General features: G+C 47.9%; 2 protein-coding genes across 7 annotated transcripts in view; one reads left to right on the top strand and one right to left on the bottom strand.

Moving 5' to 3' along the window:
- Positions 1-4,075, top strand: part of LOC115196487 (trafficking kinesin-binding protein 2) — a 54,375-nt gene extending 50,300 nt beyond the window's left edge. For all 6 annotated transcript variants that reach the window (XM_029757364.1, XM_029757363.1, XM_029757361.1 and 3 more), the window contains 2 exons: positions 27-126; positions 297-4,075. In XM_029757364.1, coding sequence (XP_029613224.1) covers positions 27-126; positions 297-1,122 — 926 coding nt within the window. In that variant the 3' untranslated portion in view covers positions 1,123-4,075. The remainder of the gene's footprint in view (positions 1-26; positions 127-296) is intronic.
- Positions 4,076-4,571: 496 nt separating this feature from the next.
- Positions 4,572-16,436, bottom strand: LOC115196488 (uncharacterized). The gene is made up of 14 exons (XM_029757367.1): positions 15,536-16,436; positions 13,232-13,327; positions 11,732-11,965; positions 11,197-11,356; positions 10,909-10,944; positions 10,679-10,720; positions 10,212-10,265; positions 10,068-10,115; positions 9,926-9,973; positions 9,783-9,821; positions 7,806-8,300; positions 7,252-7,359; positions 6,514-6,579; positions 4,572-6,239 (listed from the first exon to the last, which is right to left on the bottom strand). The coding sequence occupies exons 1-14, from the start codon at positions 16,196-16,198 to the stop codon at positions 5,665-5,667; spliced, it is 2,664 nt and encodes an 887-aa protein (XP_029613227.1). The 5' UTR covers positions 16,199-16,436; the 3' UTR covers positions 4,572-5,664.
- Between the last annotated feature and the right edge of the window lie 423 nt (positions 16,437-16,859).

Below are 16,859 nucleotides of genomic sequence, written 5' to 3'. Positions count from 1 at the left end.
TTGAATGGTGTGTTTTGTCTCTTCAGTTTATAACCCGGGGAAATGTCAGAGTTCAACGTCTTCCACCTACACCTTCACAACCTGCCGCATCCTGCACCCCTCTGACATCACCCAGGTTACCTCCAGGTACACACACACACACACACACACACACACACACACACACACACACACACACACACACACACACACACACACACACACACACACGACTATGAAGGTGATTGGTGTTGTGTGTTTGTGCTGTAGTGTTTATGACATGGCTGTGTGGGGTAACATTGTCTTGTCTCTCTCAGTTCCCACTGTCAGTCTTCTGTCTCAGAGTACACTCCCAGCTCCATGAGGACAGGCCCCAGCACCCCGGTGACCCCCTGCAGGCTAAGTTTGGGGGTGGACTCCTTCCCCCCTCGACGTCCCCCCGCCCCCTGTGGCCTGGCCAAGCTGGTCCTGGAGAGGGGCATCTCTGCTTCCCTCTCCACTGCCGACGCCCCCCCTCCCTCTCACCTTAAAGCCCCACTCCCCCAGCGTCTCCTCCCCAGCACACCCCCCAACTCCCCGTCCCACTCGCCGACCCCCTCGCCTGTGCCCTTTGAGTCCCGCGCCTCAGCGCCAGCCACCTGTGACAACTTCCTGGCATCGCGTCCGGCCGAGCTCTTCCTCCAGGATGTGTATGGGCTGAAGTTTGGCCGCACCCATCGCCCCAACCTCCCCAGCCCTGACACCGCCTCACATAGCTTCAGCCACGGCCCCAGAATCAAATCCAAAGCCAAACCCGACCCCATTAATGTAAACTTAGTCGAGAGGCTACGCCGGCTGGGATTGGTCAAGGTACTCCAGGGGGCGGAGCCGTTGTCGGAGGGCCTGGGGCGTCAGGACTCGGCCACCTTCCTAGCCACAGGCGGAGGCAGCCTATTGGACGGCCTGCGGCGGAACCAGAGCCTCCCAGCTATGATTGGAGCGGCGCGGGGAAGCCCCTCCCACCATCCGGGACAGGCCCCACCTCAACCACCCACCTCCCTCGCCATCGCCCCGCCCTTCTGGGGCAACCTGAAGGGGCAGCGCTCTGTCCGCGCTAGGCCCGCCTCCACCTCCCATGCCCCACCCCATTCACTCAAACGCTGAAGAAGTTATGACACTACAGGGAGGCAGGGTTTGGAGGGGAGCCAGCACTGAACAGAACCATTTGGGCCCACACCCTCTCTCCTCCCTCTTTCCCCCCTCCATCCCTCCCTGCCTCACTCCTTCTCCGCATCTCTTTTAGACTGATATTCGGTGAAGAAAAGGGCAACAATGGGAATAAAAGACCCTCTTCTTTTTTTATAAATTCTTTTTAAAAGCACAATATTGTTAAAAATGAAAATTTGCATTAATGCCACGGTATGTATGCCATTTTCAAAGAATTAGCTTGACAGCAAAGGGCTTTATTAGCTGTTCCTAGCCTTGCCTGCCTTCCCCCTCCAGCCCTCTAGGGGCACTGTAGCTAGAGGTTCTCCCTGCTCTCTTCCGCTCTGCTCCTGCTACAGTAGTTATTCATCTGTGAGGCTCTGGATGCTCAAAAGATGGGAAGATGACAGAGTGAATAAGTAAGTTGATGAGGGCTTGAGAATGTTAGAGGGATGGGAAGAAGAGAAAAAGAGGTAAAAAGGGGAAGTGGCAGAATGAATTTTGACTGTGGTGTCAAGGAGAGGAAGAACAAGCAAGAGAAAGAGATGAGGGAGAGAGACGAGGAGGACAGAGATGAGGGGGATGAGAGAAGAGCAGTGTGAAGAGAGAGCTTGAGCCTCCAGAGCCTCACTGTCTAGGGGCTGGTTGTTCTGTAGTTTGAATAGCTTTCTAAAGTTCATTTTTAAAAGCAGTTTGTCATGTATATACGCTAGCTAGCCTCGCTACACCCCTTAGCTTCTCTTAGGAACCAGGCTGGTGCCCATGCACCTTACTACTGCCATCCCGTTGCTAGGGAACTACAATCTAGCCTTCCCAGTGTTACTACTAACACAATGATCCTTTTGCTTTGCTGTCGTCAGGGGCAACTCTCTCTGTGCATTGTAATAGGCTACAACCAGTGTCTGAAATGCATGGTGTGTCCTGAAAACGACACACTTCTTTGCCTACGGGTCCCAGCATGCACCTGGCCCTCTGCACCTGGCCCGTGCAGCGTGATTGGCTGTAGTGGTCTGACTGACAGGTCCGAGGCTGCTCCTCCTCAGGTCTCTCATAAGGAAGAGGTTGTAAAGCCTTAAAGGAGAAGCCTGTTTGTTCTGTTTGGGTGTTTTTGCTTTAAAGCCATGTGTATATTTTATTAGACACTTAGTGGGATCGGTAGGTTTTGTTTGGGATGCCGTTAGCCTGGTCCCAGATCTGTTTGTGCGGTCTTGCCATACCGCTATTGTCATTGTCATGTTACAGCACAAACTGATCTGGAACCAGGCTAGGATGCAGATGGGATGGACTATTCCTCAGCTTGTGGAGATCTGAGAGGATTTGATTGGTATAACCAATATGGTGATACTTCCACCTAGCCTATCAGAGGTCAAGGTAGATTTATTACCAAATTGCTTACACCTGTCAAATCCTGACAGACTCCCCACAAGTGCATAGGGCTTAGGGGTCAATTTGGGAAGGAAGGTTACATGGTTATTGACTGGAAACGGAGAACATGGTAGTCGCTGGAGAGGCTTTTTAACAGCACAGGTCCAAACAGCTCCACTGAGGAACAGTCCCTTATCTCAGGCCCATGGCTCAGGTCTGCGTTCATTAGGGCACACCGTTGTGGAATGTTCCAGTAGAAATATATGCAGAACAACTATGCCTCTGACATGAGGAATCACGTAACGTTCCACAACGTTTACCTCCTCAACATGCCCCTGGTACAAGAGGTTTGGTCCCAAACGGGGAGCCATCAGCATCCTAGGTAGTAGTGGGTGTACTATGTTTTAATCCAGGTTAGCTCTGAGTCTCATCTAATGCATGGTTCACTACTACTGTGGTTATGGTCTTAAAGGTACTCTATTCACTCAGCGGCCAGTAGAGGGCAACATGGTGTTGTGTGATATTTAACAGCTATGAGACTAACTGCCTTTAGTACCTTCCCCTGTAATGCTGTTTATTTTAAATCTGAAAGGACTTGATGGGTATAGCGGCAGAGCCTAAGCAATATGGGGAAATTCCAGCTAGCCTATCAGAGGTCAAGGTCAAAGAAATCCCATATTGTTATTCCTTTCAGGTCTACTGGAGTGTGTAGTGGGGAGGGGCTAGACTAGAGCCTGGGTACCAGTCTGTGTTCTCATTCCACTCCAGTGTTCACATGACACAGAGTACATGAAGTGGAATGCTAGCTAAACACGTTCTGGATTTCAAGCTAGCTAGACTAGTGTGTGACCCTGTGCCCTTTGACCCATACTTGACCCCTGGTGTGACCCTCAGACGTCCCTGCTATACCTCTTTTCTTACCGTCCGTCCATCTGACCTATCCCACTCATGTACTGCACTTTTTAACCTGCTTTACAGAGATCACTAGTTAGGAAATATTATTAGTGACAAATATTGATATTTAGACTAGGTTATAGCATCAAATACTGTATTATTATCAAAGGTAATATGTTATTTAGTATTTCATGTAGACATTTTAAATTTTTATTTTGTGCCTCCATTGTGTGGTGAACCATTGAAAAGGGAATCCAAGCTGTCATGTTTTTAAAACTGTATATCAGTGCAAACCAAAAGTCATTTTTAAATACAGTGAAATGCTTTGTGTTGGCTTGTGTGTGTTGTAATACCTATTACCTATGTAACCACGAGGAAAGAGCATCCGTTTTATACTAGGGTTTCTGCTATGGGGGAGGTATAGGAGGAGAGGGGTGGAGACACTGTTCGTTCTATTGAATCTAGTTCTATGACTCATATCGTTGGCTCTATTGAATGTAGCTGATGGGTGATGGTGGAGGTTCTTATGGGCTCTGTGTCGTTGGAAGTGTTCAATATTGGTTTTCGACCTGGCGCCTCTCCTCGATGCTTCATAAAATACCCAAGATTACCTTTTTGGTGCTTTTGTTTTAATAAAGGAAATGAGAAATGATTTGGTTGTGTTATATTTATTGTGTTATAACTAATGGACGTGTGTGTGTACATACACACTACACCCCACACCATTTGTCAGTTCAGTCTTCTATTAGTGTTTGTACATCATTTGTTTGTCAGAAGTGCAGCACTTGGGCTGTTTTGTAAATGTTTAGGAAACAAACTAATTCTTGTTAAATTATGTCATATAAAGCGGTGATAGCAGATGGGAATCAGAGGTCGTAGGTCACATCACATGGGGCAGGTCTATTCAGAGGTCGTAGGTCTCACACGGGGCAGCTCTATACAGAGGTCGTAGGTCTCGTCACACGGGGCAGATCTATACAGAGGTTGTAGGTCACATCACACGGGGCAGCTCTATACAGAGGTCGTAGGTCACATCACATGGGGCAGGTCTATTCAGAGGTCGTAGGTCTCACACGGGGCAGCTCTATACAGAGGTCGTAGGTCACATCACACGGGGCAGCTCTATACAGAGGTCGTAGGTCTCGTCACACGGGGCAGCTCTATACAGAGGTCGTAGGTCACATCACACGGGGCAGCTCTATACAGAGGTCGTAGGTCTCGTCACATGGGGCAGATCTATACAGAGGTTGTAGGTCACATCACACGGGGCAGCTCTATACAGAGGTCGTAGGTCTCGTCACACGGGGCAGCTCTGTACAGAGGTCGTAGGTCACATCACATGGGGCAGGTCTATTCAGAGGTCGTAGGTCTCACACGGGGCAGCTCTATACAGAGGTCGTAGGTCACATCACACGGGGCAGCTCTATACAGAGGTCGTAGGTCTCGTCACACGGGGCAGCTCTATACAGAGGTCGTAGGTCACATCACACGGGGCAGCTCTATACAGAGGTCGTAGGTCTCGTCACATGGGGCAGATCTATACAGAGGTTGTAGGTCACATCACACGGGGCAGCTCTATACAGAGGTCGTAGGTCTCGTCACACGGGGCAGCTCTGTACAGAGGTCGTAGGTCACATCACATGGGGCAGCTCTATACAGAAGTCGTAGGTCTCGTCACACGGGGCAGATCTATACAGAGGTCGTAGGTCTCGTCACACGGGGCAGCTCTATACAGAGGTCGTAGGTCTCGTCACACGGGGCAGATCTATACAGAGCTCGTAGGTCTCGTCACACGGGGCAGATCTATACAGACGTCGTAGGTCACATCACACGGGGCAGATCTATACAGAGGTTGTAGGTCTCGTCACACGGGGCAGATCTATACAGAGGTCGTAGGTCTCACAAGGGGCAGATCTATACAGAGGTTGTAGGTCTCGTCACACGGGGCAGATCTATACAGAGGTCGTAGGTCTCGTCACACGGGGCAGATCTATACAGAGGTCGTAGGTCTCGTCACACGGGGCAGATCTATACAGAGGTCGTAGGTCTCGTCACACGGGGCAGATCTATACAGAGGTCGTAGGTCTCGTCACACGGGGCAGATCTATACAGAGGTCGTAGGTCTCGTCACACGGGGCAGATCTATACAGAGGTCGTAGGTCTCGTCACACGGGGCAGATCTATACAGAGGTCGTAGGTCTCGTCACACGGGGCAGATCTATACAGAGGTCGTAGGTCTCGTCACGCGGGGCAGATCTTGATGCTGTCGGATGTCTGGCTGAACTGACCCAGAGCAAAGTCCAGTCCAACACCAACCCCACTCCCCACCCCGAAGGCTGCATACAGTGGCTGTGTAAAGTTGGCGCGGAACGTGTGCAGGTGCGCCATGCTCTCCGCCACGCTATAGAACGCCAGGGTGCCCGCGTTGAGGTCCAGGAACAACCCCAGACGCGGCGAGTACGTCACCGGGATCTCCCTCTTCTCATTGTCATGCATTGCCGTGCAACACGTATCCGACAGCTCCAGGCTCCATGATTGGGCATTGTAGCCAAGCCCCGCCCTGGCGTCCGCCCCCTTCCTGCTCAGGGCTCCATAAGCCACGCCCATTGTTGACCCCTTCCCTCGCCAATCCACCTCCCAGTAACAACGCTGGGCGGACAGGGGGGCCTGGCACAGCACCTGGGTCCAGCCATCGAAGCGTTGGGGGCAGTCTGGGTAGGGCTGCCCTGCCCCCTGTAGGGTGGCCTTGGTGTTGCCCTCCGACAGGCTCAGACGTCGGTGGGCTGTCCTCGTGTCTAGGGTCAGGGTACAGGCATCTGGGGGAGAGTGGAGGGATGGATGAATAGTTAAGGTGTGGGGATAAGGACTTTGCAGATTTGGTAGTCGGCTGTTGTGAGTACTCCTTCCCTTTGGCCCAAACCTTCTGAAGTTTTCAGATCTGAAAGTTGGAATCAATATGGTGGGTGCTACACTGCTTATATCTTTCCCTCCATATCTGCAAACATGGAAGGGTGAGGGCCAAGGCGGCAGGGTAGGGAGCTAACTGGAACAGGCTGTATCTGTGTACATGTTTAGCTGTTCTATACTCACACTGCAGGAACTCCTCTCTGCTCCTGGGCTCTGGGGCCTGGATGCTAGAGATGTCTATCTCCCTCACTACAGGAGACGAAGACAGGCAGTATGAGGGGAGAGGATCACAACCAGTGGTGGAAAAAGTACCCAACTTGAGTAAAAGTATACAGTAGATACATTGATAGAAAGTTACTCCAGTAAAAGTGAAAGTCACCCAGTAAAATACTTATTGAGTAAAAGTCTAAAAGTATTTGGTTCTAAATATAATTAAGTATCAAAAGTAAAAGTAATAATAATTTCAAATTCCTTATATTAAGCAAAGCAGACGGCACCATTTTCTAGTTTTTAAAATGTACATATAGCCAGGGGCACATTCCAACACTGAGACATAATTTACAAAAGATGCATATGTGTTTAGTCAGATCAGAGGCAGTAGGGATGACCATGTGTTCTCGTTATAAGTGTGTGAATTGGACCATTTTCCTGTCCTGCTAAGCATTCAAAATGTAAGTACTTTTGGATGTCAGTTAAAATGTATGGAGTAAAAAGGACATTATTTTCTTTAGGAATGTAGTAAAGTAAAAGTTGTCAAAAATAGAAATAGTATTGTACAGATACTCCAAGAAACTACTTAAGTAGTACTTTAAAGTATTTTTACTTAAGTACTTTACACCACTGATCACAACAAGGGCAACTGTAAATATAGGGCAAAATGCTTTCCTCAGAACTGGAGAAAAGGAATGAATGATGTCTCACATGCAGGGAAAGCTGGCATCTGATTCATGATGGGGTCAGGGGTCAGTGGATCCAGGAAAAGGCTGGTATTCACTTCTGGTTGGGATTCAGTCAGTGCACCCATCCCCCCTGTCAAAACAGTATGGTGTTTATAGACATGATTTCTAACAATGTGCTGTGGCACCTGCAAGGTACATTTTGAGGTACATTATTCAGTGTCTACACTGGTGAAAGGCTAGTAAGACCAGGGTGTATGACCTCTGATGGGGTTAAAGCGTTGAGGGTCGGGACCATAGAGATATATAGAGGACTCATCTTTGTATCTGTGCCATTATAGAGTCTGTGACAGCATGGGCAGCGCCATTGAGGCAATTTCCATTTTCACGATTGGCTGATCCCTCCTGATGCCCCTTTCTAATGACTCCAAGAATGTCACCAGGAGAGATTATCCAGTGAAGTTGGAAGCCACCCAGTTGACTACATTAAAATGGTGGAAGCCCTCAATGGCGCTACCCGTGCTAATACGGCCTTTTGGCGACTAGAGGCCACAATCATTCTCTCTGGTCGGGACTCACATGGGTTAACTCCACCAGTGTTGTTGTTGACTGGCCCAGGTGCCGGTGTGGCACGTCGATGGGAGCGGAAGAGACTTGCTATGGAGCCCATCCGGCTGAAAGCTCCTGAGGCTGGGGTGGCTTTGGTAACAGCACCGGGGGTAGGGGTGGTGGTGGGTTCTGGTCTGGGTGTCTCTCTCCGGCTGGGAGTAGGGCTGGGTTTGGCTGGCTCTCTACGACTTGGAGTAGGACTGACGGGCTCTCTACGACTTGGACTGGGTCTGGCTGGCTCTCTATGACTTGGAGTGGGACTGGCTGGCTCTCTACGACTTGGACTGGGTCTGGCTGGCTCTCTACGACTTGGAGTGGGGCTGGGACTGGCTGGCTCTCTACGACTTGGACTGGGACTGCGTCTGCGCGTCTCTCTTCGACTTTGGGTAGGGCTATTTTTGGCTGGCTTTCTCCGGCTCTGAGTGGGACTAGATCTGGTGCTTGGTCTGGGGGCTGCCTCTCTGGCTGTGGAGAGACGAGAGGTATTACTGGGTGAGCATGGCTTGATGAGTCTAGAGGCGTCCACATACATAGGTTCGGTTTGCTTCTAGCAGAACTCAGCTAGGTGAAACGAACGTCTGTTGAAACGACCTTTGCTTGAAAAATCTCAGTATTACTGTTTTGTCCCGCTTGAGCCACTGTAGCAACAACATACCCAGTAACACTTCCTCAAAATAGAAGCAAATAATAAAGATAAATCAAGAAATCTGTAATTATTTTTTATGTTTTTTGCCAAGGAGGTCCTAGTCGCGCAATTTTACATCTAACTAAAATATTTGGTGCGGTATTTCTCAAGTGAAAAAATGTGCATTAAAACTAGCCAGCAAACAATCCCGTTCATTGCTCCCACTCCTACTAGGAGCAGTACCTAGTCCAGTAATACTGTTGACCAATCACCGACGAAGGGGCGTAGACTTCGGACTAACGAACATCGACTTGCCTCAAGGAAAAATGTTGTGTTGCCGAACCAAAACGTCACAACGTTTCATCATAATAAATGCTTAAACTGTTTCGACTACAAAACATACGGTAAGCTTAAAGTCTGTCGCGTGCTTCCCAGTTGAAACAGTTCAATCATATATTATGAAACATTTTTGTGATATTTTGGTTGATTTTGGTGTTCGCCAGGCGTTTACTTGGCTGTTCGCATACACTACATTTTTTCTAGAGGCAAGTGGAAGTTCGGTAGCCAAAGTCTATACGCCCTTCATCAGAGATTGGTCAACAGGACTACTCCTAGTAAGATTGGGAATTATAGACGGGATTCTTCAATTAAGTGTTTGTCATTCAACAAGAGATGACTAGTTTTCATGCAGATTTTTTCACTTGAGAAATACTGCACCAAACATGTTAGATGTGAAATGATGCGACTAAGACCTCATTGGCAAAAACGTCAAAATGAATAAAAGATTTCTTGATTTATCTTAGATTAATTCAGACTATTTTGAGAAAGTATTACTGGGTATGTTGTTGCTACGGTGCTTCAAGAGGGACAAACAACAGTAATATTGACGCTTTTCAAATTTTTTAAGCGACGATCATGAGGGAGTATGTGAGCACAGACGTTCGCTTCACCTATCCAGGTTTTGCTAGGATCAAACCAAACCTATGTATCCGGACGCCTTTCTGATTGCATAGAGAGAGAATGAGAGGAAAAGCGAGGCAGTTGAGTAGATTTCATAAACACTCTAATGATGACTGAACTTGTAGTATTGGTCAAGACCACCTTAGGGAGGTGGTCAGAGATACATTTATGGAACTGATATCTGCAGTTATTCTTAAGAGGTTCAGGATGTGACACAGTACGGATGGAGGAGACAGGAAGAAGGACCATACACAGATGATAAGGAAATGTTCCTCTTGTGAGGCAGGCCAACCTGTGGAACCGGTTATGTTCACAAAGAAATTCTGGGCTTTTCTGTGTGTGTGTGTGTGTGTGTGTGTTACCTGGTTTTCTCTCCTCTCTCCTCGGCTTGTCTCTGTCAGCTAAAGGAAAGAGGTAGAAGATAGTTTAAACCCCTTTGCACGCAAACACACACACACACACACACACACACACACACACACACACACACACACACACGTCTGACCTCGTGGTTCCTCTCTGCTCCTAACATCTTGAGAGCGCAGGCCTACACCTACAGAAGGAGACATGATTAAGCTGATCTAATGTTTGATCATGATCGTCATAGTGAGATTAGTGATGAAACTAGCCACATGACATCACCCTACCACGTGAGTTAGGACCCCGAACCGCCACGGAGACAGTCGGTGTGGGAGCTGAAACACGACGACGAACATCATTATGTGTCATTCAATGACCTATCACAAACCACATGTTAAAACCATACAGGAAACAGTCGCTACAGTACATACCTGCAGGACGGATGTTGTTTGTTGTTGTTGTTTTGGATCCCAGACCAGAAAACACTGTGGAATAGTCATTGAAAAGAAAAAGGCGCAGCGCTCACCATTAAAAACATACTGTTTAACCTTTAAAAACATACTGTTTAACCATTAAAAACATACTGTTTAACTATTAAAAACCTGACTATGACGATACTTCATCAGGAACAATAAATCATTATTTCAGGTTACGTATTTCATATCCAAACTGCACAGTTAATGACGATGACCAATCACTCAACTAGAGAAGTGAAAAGACCAGCACCAAAAGGAACAGACACTGAGCATAAAGCATTTGCACTGCGGAAATGAAATATTGCCATTCCTCACATTATTTACTGTTGACTAAAATGTCCAATTCAGATTAGTTCACAATCTCAGTGAATTATTAAAGTCTAACTCACACTACCAATAAAGAAATGGGAGAAACTACTCACAACTCCTGAACCCTCCTGTCTTCTGGCCGCCATTTTGTTTTGCTATGATGGGGAAACAGTGCAGTGAGTAAGTACAGTCTGTCAATCCACGATTTAAATGTTTATTGGTAATCGATGGCTTCTAGCTCTGGTCCAGGGCATTACGAGAGGCTTGCTGATGCTGAGCCTTCTTCAAGCCCCAAAGAACACCCTGGACCAGAGCTAGAGACATCCTCTGGAACAGAACTCACCTTTGTCTCCTAAGGTGAACAGTGTTGTATCATTCACTGAAGAGAAGGATGAGAAATAACAGTTTATTAACATATTGACATTGTATTGATCCACTGATATCAGTCTATAACATAGTGCGGAAAAATACTTAGTTTTTATGACAATATTTATAGTGAACAAGGTAATGGAGAGCTCTGCTAGTAGTGCCCTTTGTGTGTGTGTGAGTCTGTGTGTGTGTGTGAGTCAATGTGTGAGTGTGAGTCGATGTGTGTGTGTGTGTAGTATGCGTGTCCTCCACTCTGACACACCTGTCTTGGTGATCTTGCCCAGTTCCACGTTGCACATGTCCTCCACTCTCTCCCGTAGGTTCAGGATGGCTTCACGTACAGGCTCAAACGTAGCCTCTGGATTGGCCACCACACACGACAGATCATTACACTCAAACGGGCTGCACAGAGACTCACAGGTCTGGAGGGCGGCTCACAGGAGGAGGAGGAGGAGAAGGAGGAGAAGAGGATGGGATGGAAGAGGGCAGAGATAGAAAAATGAAGACAGAAAGAAAGGCAACGACAGGAAGAGAAGGCACGTCATTTAAGAAATAATGCCTTTTGTGATAGAAGCAGCGCATTTCAAACATGACTAGAGCACTGCTGCTTTTTAACTATTGACCCATCCCAGATGTGGTCTTTCCCCCCCTGGCAGCCATGTCCAATATGGCCATCAACCAGCTGCATCAACCAGCTGCATCAACCAGCTGCATCAACCAGCTGCATCAACCAGCTGCATGCAGCTAAATTGGATCAAAAATATATAAAAGGGTCACAGAAAGAGAAAAGCGTCCACCTCTAGGAAGTGGATGTTGTCTTCGCAGCGGAACACCTCCTTCATGTCCTTGTCTCTCCTCTTTAGCTCAGAGATCTCGGCCTCCAGCTTGTCCACCACGTCCTGGGCCTCGCTTACTTTCTCCTGCCCAGCCTGGTTCATCACACCCTCCACCAGCTCCTGGAGCCTCTCCACCGAGCGCTGGAGCTCCGACAGCACCGTCGCTGTGTCATCATGTACCCTGTCTGCTGAGCGCTGGGGACACAAACATAGGTATGAAGACATACGCACACTGGTACTGTATGGAGGTGCATAGAAAGGTACTCACTGAGGAACACAAACACACACACACACACTGGTGTAGTGTAGTGGGGTGTAGTGTGGTGGGGTGGGGTGTAGTGTATAGTAGTGTGGTATAGCGCAGTGGGGTGTAGTGTATAGTAGTGCGGTGTGGTGTAGTGGGGTATAGTGAGGTGGGATGTAGTGGGGTATAGTGAGGTGTAGTGTAGTGGGGTGTAGTGTAGTGGGGTGGGGTGGGGTGGGGTGGGGTGTAGTGGGGTGGGGTGTAGTGCAGTGTGGTATAGTGTAGTGTGGTGTAGTGAAGTGTGGTGTAGTGTAGTGTGGTGTGGTGTAGTGTAGTATAGTGGGGTGGAGTGTGGTGTAGTGTAGTGGGGTATAGTGTGCTGTAGTGTAGTGGGGTATAGTGTAGTGGAGTGTAGTGAGGTATAGTGGGGTGGAGTGTAGAGTAGTGTAGTGTAGTATAGTGTAGTGGGGTGGAGTGTAGTATAGTGTAGTGTAGTGGGGTGGAGTGTAGTGTGCTGTAGTGTAGTGGGGTATAGTGTAGTGGAGTGGAGTGGGGTATAGTGTAGTGTAGTGGGGTGGGGTGCCTTCCCTGTAGCTCAGTTGGTAGAGCATGGTGTTTGCAACGCCAGGGTTGTGGGTTCGATTCCCATGGGGGGCCAGCACAGAAAAAAATGTATGAAATGTATGAAATTGTATGAAATGTATGCATTCACTACTGTAAGTCGCTCTGGATAAGAGCGTCTGCTAAATGACAAAAATGTAAAAATGGGTGTGGTGTAGTATAGTGTGGTGTAGTATAGTGTAGTGGGGTGTGGTATAGTGTAGTGGGGTGTAGTGGGGTGTGGTATAGTGTAGTGGGGTGTAGTGGGGTGTGGTATAGTGTAGTGGGGTGTAGTGCAGTGTGGTATAGTGTAGTGGGGTGTAGTGGGGTGTGGTATAGTGTAGTGGGGTGTAGTGCAGTGTGGTATAGTGTAGTGGGGTGCAGTGTGGTATAGTGTAGTGGGGTGTAGAGTAGTGGGGTGTAGAGTAGTGGGGTGTAGAGTAGTGGGGTGTAGTGTAGTGGGGTGTAGAGTAGTGTGGTGTAGTGGGGTGCAGTGTGGTATGGTGTAGTGGGGTGTAGTGGGGTGTAGTGTAGTGGGGTGTAGTGTAGTGGGGTATAGTGTAGTGTAGAGTAGTGTAGTGGGGTATAGTGTAGTGTAGTGTGTCCTAAGCCCTTACCTTTGTTGCCTCCAGCATCTTCTTCATGTCTTTCAGCTCTCCTTCTCTTTCTTTCAGTCTCTGATGATTCTCTGTCTGCACCTCAGCCAGCTCTTTCTGCAAAACACAGTCACAGTCACATCAACTCATTCCTGAATGGACTGGAATGCAGTCTGGAATGCTCACTGGCCCACAAAGACAACTACATAATCACCTAAGATATGGCACCACCTTACTCTACACACACACACACACACACACACACACACACACACACACAGACTTCTAATGAATCACCACAGCAAAGGCTGAATGAGAGGCAGTTTCTAGGTGTGGCCAGATCAGCTGTGAGGGACATAGACAGCCCAGCAACCTGTATGGATGTTTTGATCAGAATGTATTTACATGTTTTTGTGGAGTGAGTCTGTACATGGTGGTGTGTTTGATTAATATTATAATAATAATATATACCATTTAGTAAACTCTTTCATCCAAAATGTGTGGCCCCAGCGGGAATCGAACCTTGGCTTTGCATACAGAGCCACACAGGACCTGATTGGGTGTTGTTTTGTTGCCTGAGACCTGAAGACTTGCGTTAGCTCCCAGAGCGAATGACTAGCCTTTGGTTCAGCGGGATAACAGTCTTGTGCCAAGCAGTTGATCACATTAGTGGGTGGGTATGGTGGTGTCCATGTACAGCACATTCGGAAAGTATTCAGACCCCTTGACTTTTTACACATTTTGTTACGTTACAGCCTTATTCTAAAATGGATTCAATAAATACAAATTATTCACCAATCTACACACAATACCGCACAATGACGAAGCGAAAACAGGGTTTTAGACATTTTTGCAAATGTATTACAAAAAAAACTGAAATACCTTATTTACATAAGTATTCTGACCCTTTGCTATGAGACTCAAAATTGAGCTCAAGTGCATCCTGTTTCCATTGATCATCCTTGAGATGTTTCTACAACTTGATTAGTGTCAAGCTGTGGTAAATTCAATTGACTGGACATGATTTGGAAAGGCACACACCTGTCTATATAGGGTTCCACAGTTGATAGTGCATATCAGAGCAAAAACCAAGCCATGAGGTGGAATGAATTGGCTGTAGAGCTCCGAGACAGGATTGTGTCTAGGCACAGATCTGGGGAAGGGTACCAAAAAATGTCTGCAGCATTGAAGATCCCCAAGAACACAGTGGGCTCCATCATTCTGAAATGAAAGAAGTTTAGAACCACCAAGACTCTTCCTAGAGCTGGTCGCCCGGCCAAACTGAGCAATCGGGGGAGAAGGGCCTTGGTCAGGGAGGTGTCCAAGAACCCGATGGTCACTCTGACAGAGCTCCAGAGTTCCTCTGTGGAGTGGGAGAACCTTCCAGAAGGACAACCATCTCTGCAGCACTCCTCCAATCAGACCTTTATGGTAGAGTGACCAGACGGAACCCACTCCTCAGTAAAAGGCACATGACAGTCCGCTTGGAGTTTGCTAAAAGGCACCTAAAGGACTCTTAGATCATGAGAAACAAGATTCTCTGGTCTAATGAAACCAAGATTGAACTCTTTTGCCTGAATGCCAAGTGTCATGTCAGGAGGAAACTTGGCACCATCTCTAAGGTGAAACATGGTGGTGACAGCATTATGCTGTGGGGATGTTTTTCAGCGGCAGGGACTGGGAGATTAGTCAGGATCGAGGGAAAGATGAACGGAGCAAAGTACAGAGAGATCCTTGATAACACCTGCTCCAGAGCGCTCAGGACCTCAGACTGGGGTGAAGGTTCATCTTCCAACAGGACAACAACCCTAAGCACACAGCCAAGAAAACGCAGGAGTGGCTTCGGGACAAGTCTATGAATTTCCTTGAGTGGCCCAGCTAGAGCCCAGACTTGAACCCGATCTAACATCTCTGGAGAGACCTGAAAATAGCTGTGCAGCGACGCTCCCCATCCAACCTGACAGAGCTTGAGACGATCTGCAGAGAAGAATAGTAGAAACTCCTGAAATGCAGGTGTGACAAGCTTATAGCATCATAACCAAGAAGACTCAGGGCTGTAATCGCTGCCAAATGTGCTTCAACAAAGTACTAAGTAAAGGGTCTGAATACTTATGTAAATGTGATATTTCAGTTTTATATTTGAATAGATTTGAACAAAATCCTAAAAACCTGTTTTCGCTTTGTGATTATGGGGTATTGTTTGTATATTGTTTGAGAATATAAAAAAATAATTCGAATTTAGAATAAGGCTGTAACGTAACAAAATGTGGAAAAAATCAAGGGGTTTGAATACTTTCCGAATGCACTGTATGTCTGAGGGCTTACCTGTCTCTCCGTGCGCTCTGCCTTGGTGGAGGTGGTCTCATGGTCCTTGTGCTGGTTACTGGTGCACAGCCAGCACACAAACATCTGGCACCGACGACAGTAGAACTCCTGCAGGTACTTGTGCTCGGTACAGATCTTCTGCGCCAGCTTGCCCGTGGGCGCAATCAGCTCATGCTTTTTCAACTCCGCTTTCGTCTGATGCGGTTTCAGGTGGGCCTCGCAGTAGGACGCCATACACACCAGGCAAGACTTCACCGCAGCCCGCTGGTCTCCAGCGCCGTGGCACGTGTCACAGGGCACGGACATGGCTGGCAGCTGGCTGACACCACCACCACGGGAACCTCCCTTGGCTCTACCCATGGTGTTGGCACGGTGGGCGCTCCGGATGGACTCCCTGGCGGAGGTGGTGAGGGCCCCCTTGCGGAGCTGCTCCACGGCCTCTGCCAGCATGGTGTTCCTGGACAAGGAGGGCTTGGGACAGAATGTCTGGCGGCACTGGGGACAGCTGTAGACTCCAGGGGAGCGAGGGTCGTCCTTGCTCCAGTAGTCCTTGATGCAGCACATGCAGTAGCTGTGGCCACACGGGATGGTGACTGGCTCATTGGGGAGGTCCAGGCACACAGGACAGTTGAACTGCTCCTCCGTCCACAGATTACCACTCATAGTGAGACCGCAGGTAGCAGAGGTGAATGTAGACTATTACAAAGAGAGACAGAGACAGAGAAAGAGAGAGAGCGAGACAGAGAGAATAGAGAGAGGCAACTGAGAGGAAAAAGTTGAGGTAGAGATGGATGAAAACAGAAATGGGTAAAATCAGAAAGAATGCTGTACACACAGAGAGATATGTAGCTGCAGAGCAAAGAAACACAGAGAGATATGTAGCTACAGAGCAGACACACAGAGAGATATGTAGCTACAGAGCAGACACAGAGAGATATGTAGCTACAGAGCAGACACAGAGAGATATGTAGCTACAGAGCAGACACACAGAGATAAGTAGCTACAGAGCAGACACACAGAGATATGAGGTATAAGACAGAGGTATGAGACTGTTAGTCAGAGAGTGGTGATCTCATATGAGATGGACCAATGGTGTTGTCGGAATAAAAGGAAGACATGTAGAAGGGCGGGGCTAGAGTCACAGAGCTGGTTTAGGGAGAAAAACAGGAGATTAGTTTCTTTGTGATGTCACATACCATTACAGTAACTAGAATAGAAGGTCACCGGCATGCTACAGTAACTAGAATAGAAGGTCACCGGCATGTTATAGTAACTAGAATAGAAGGTCAGCAGCATGTTACAGTAACTAGAATAGAAGGTCACC

The sequence above is a fragment of the Salmo trutta genome, chromosome 6 (genome assembly GCF_901001165.1).
Source record: "Salmo trutta chromosome 6, fSalTru1.1, whole genome shotgun sequence".
Taxonomy (NCBI): domain Eukaryota; kingdom Metazoa; phylum Chordata; class Actinopteri; order Salmoniformes; family Salmonidae; genus Salmo; species Salmo trutta.
Note: the sequence above shows the minus strand (reverse complement) of the source record. Positions and strands in the feature narration are given on the sequence as shown.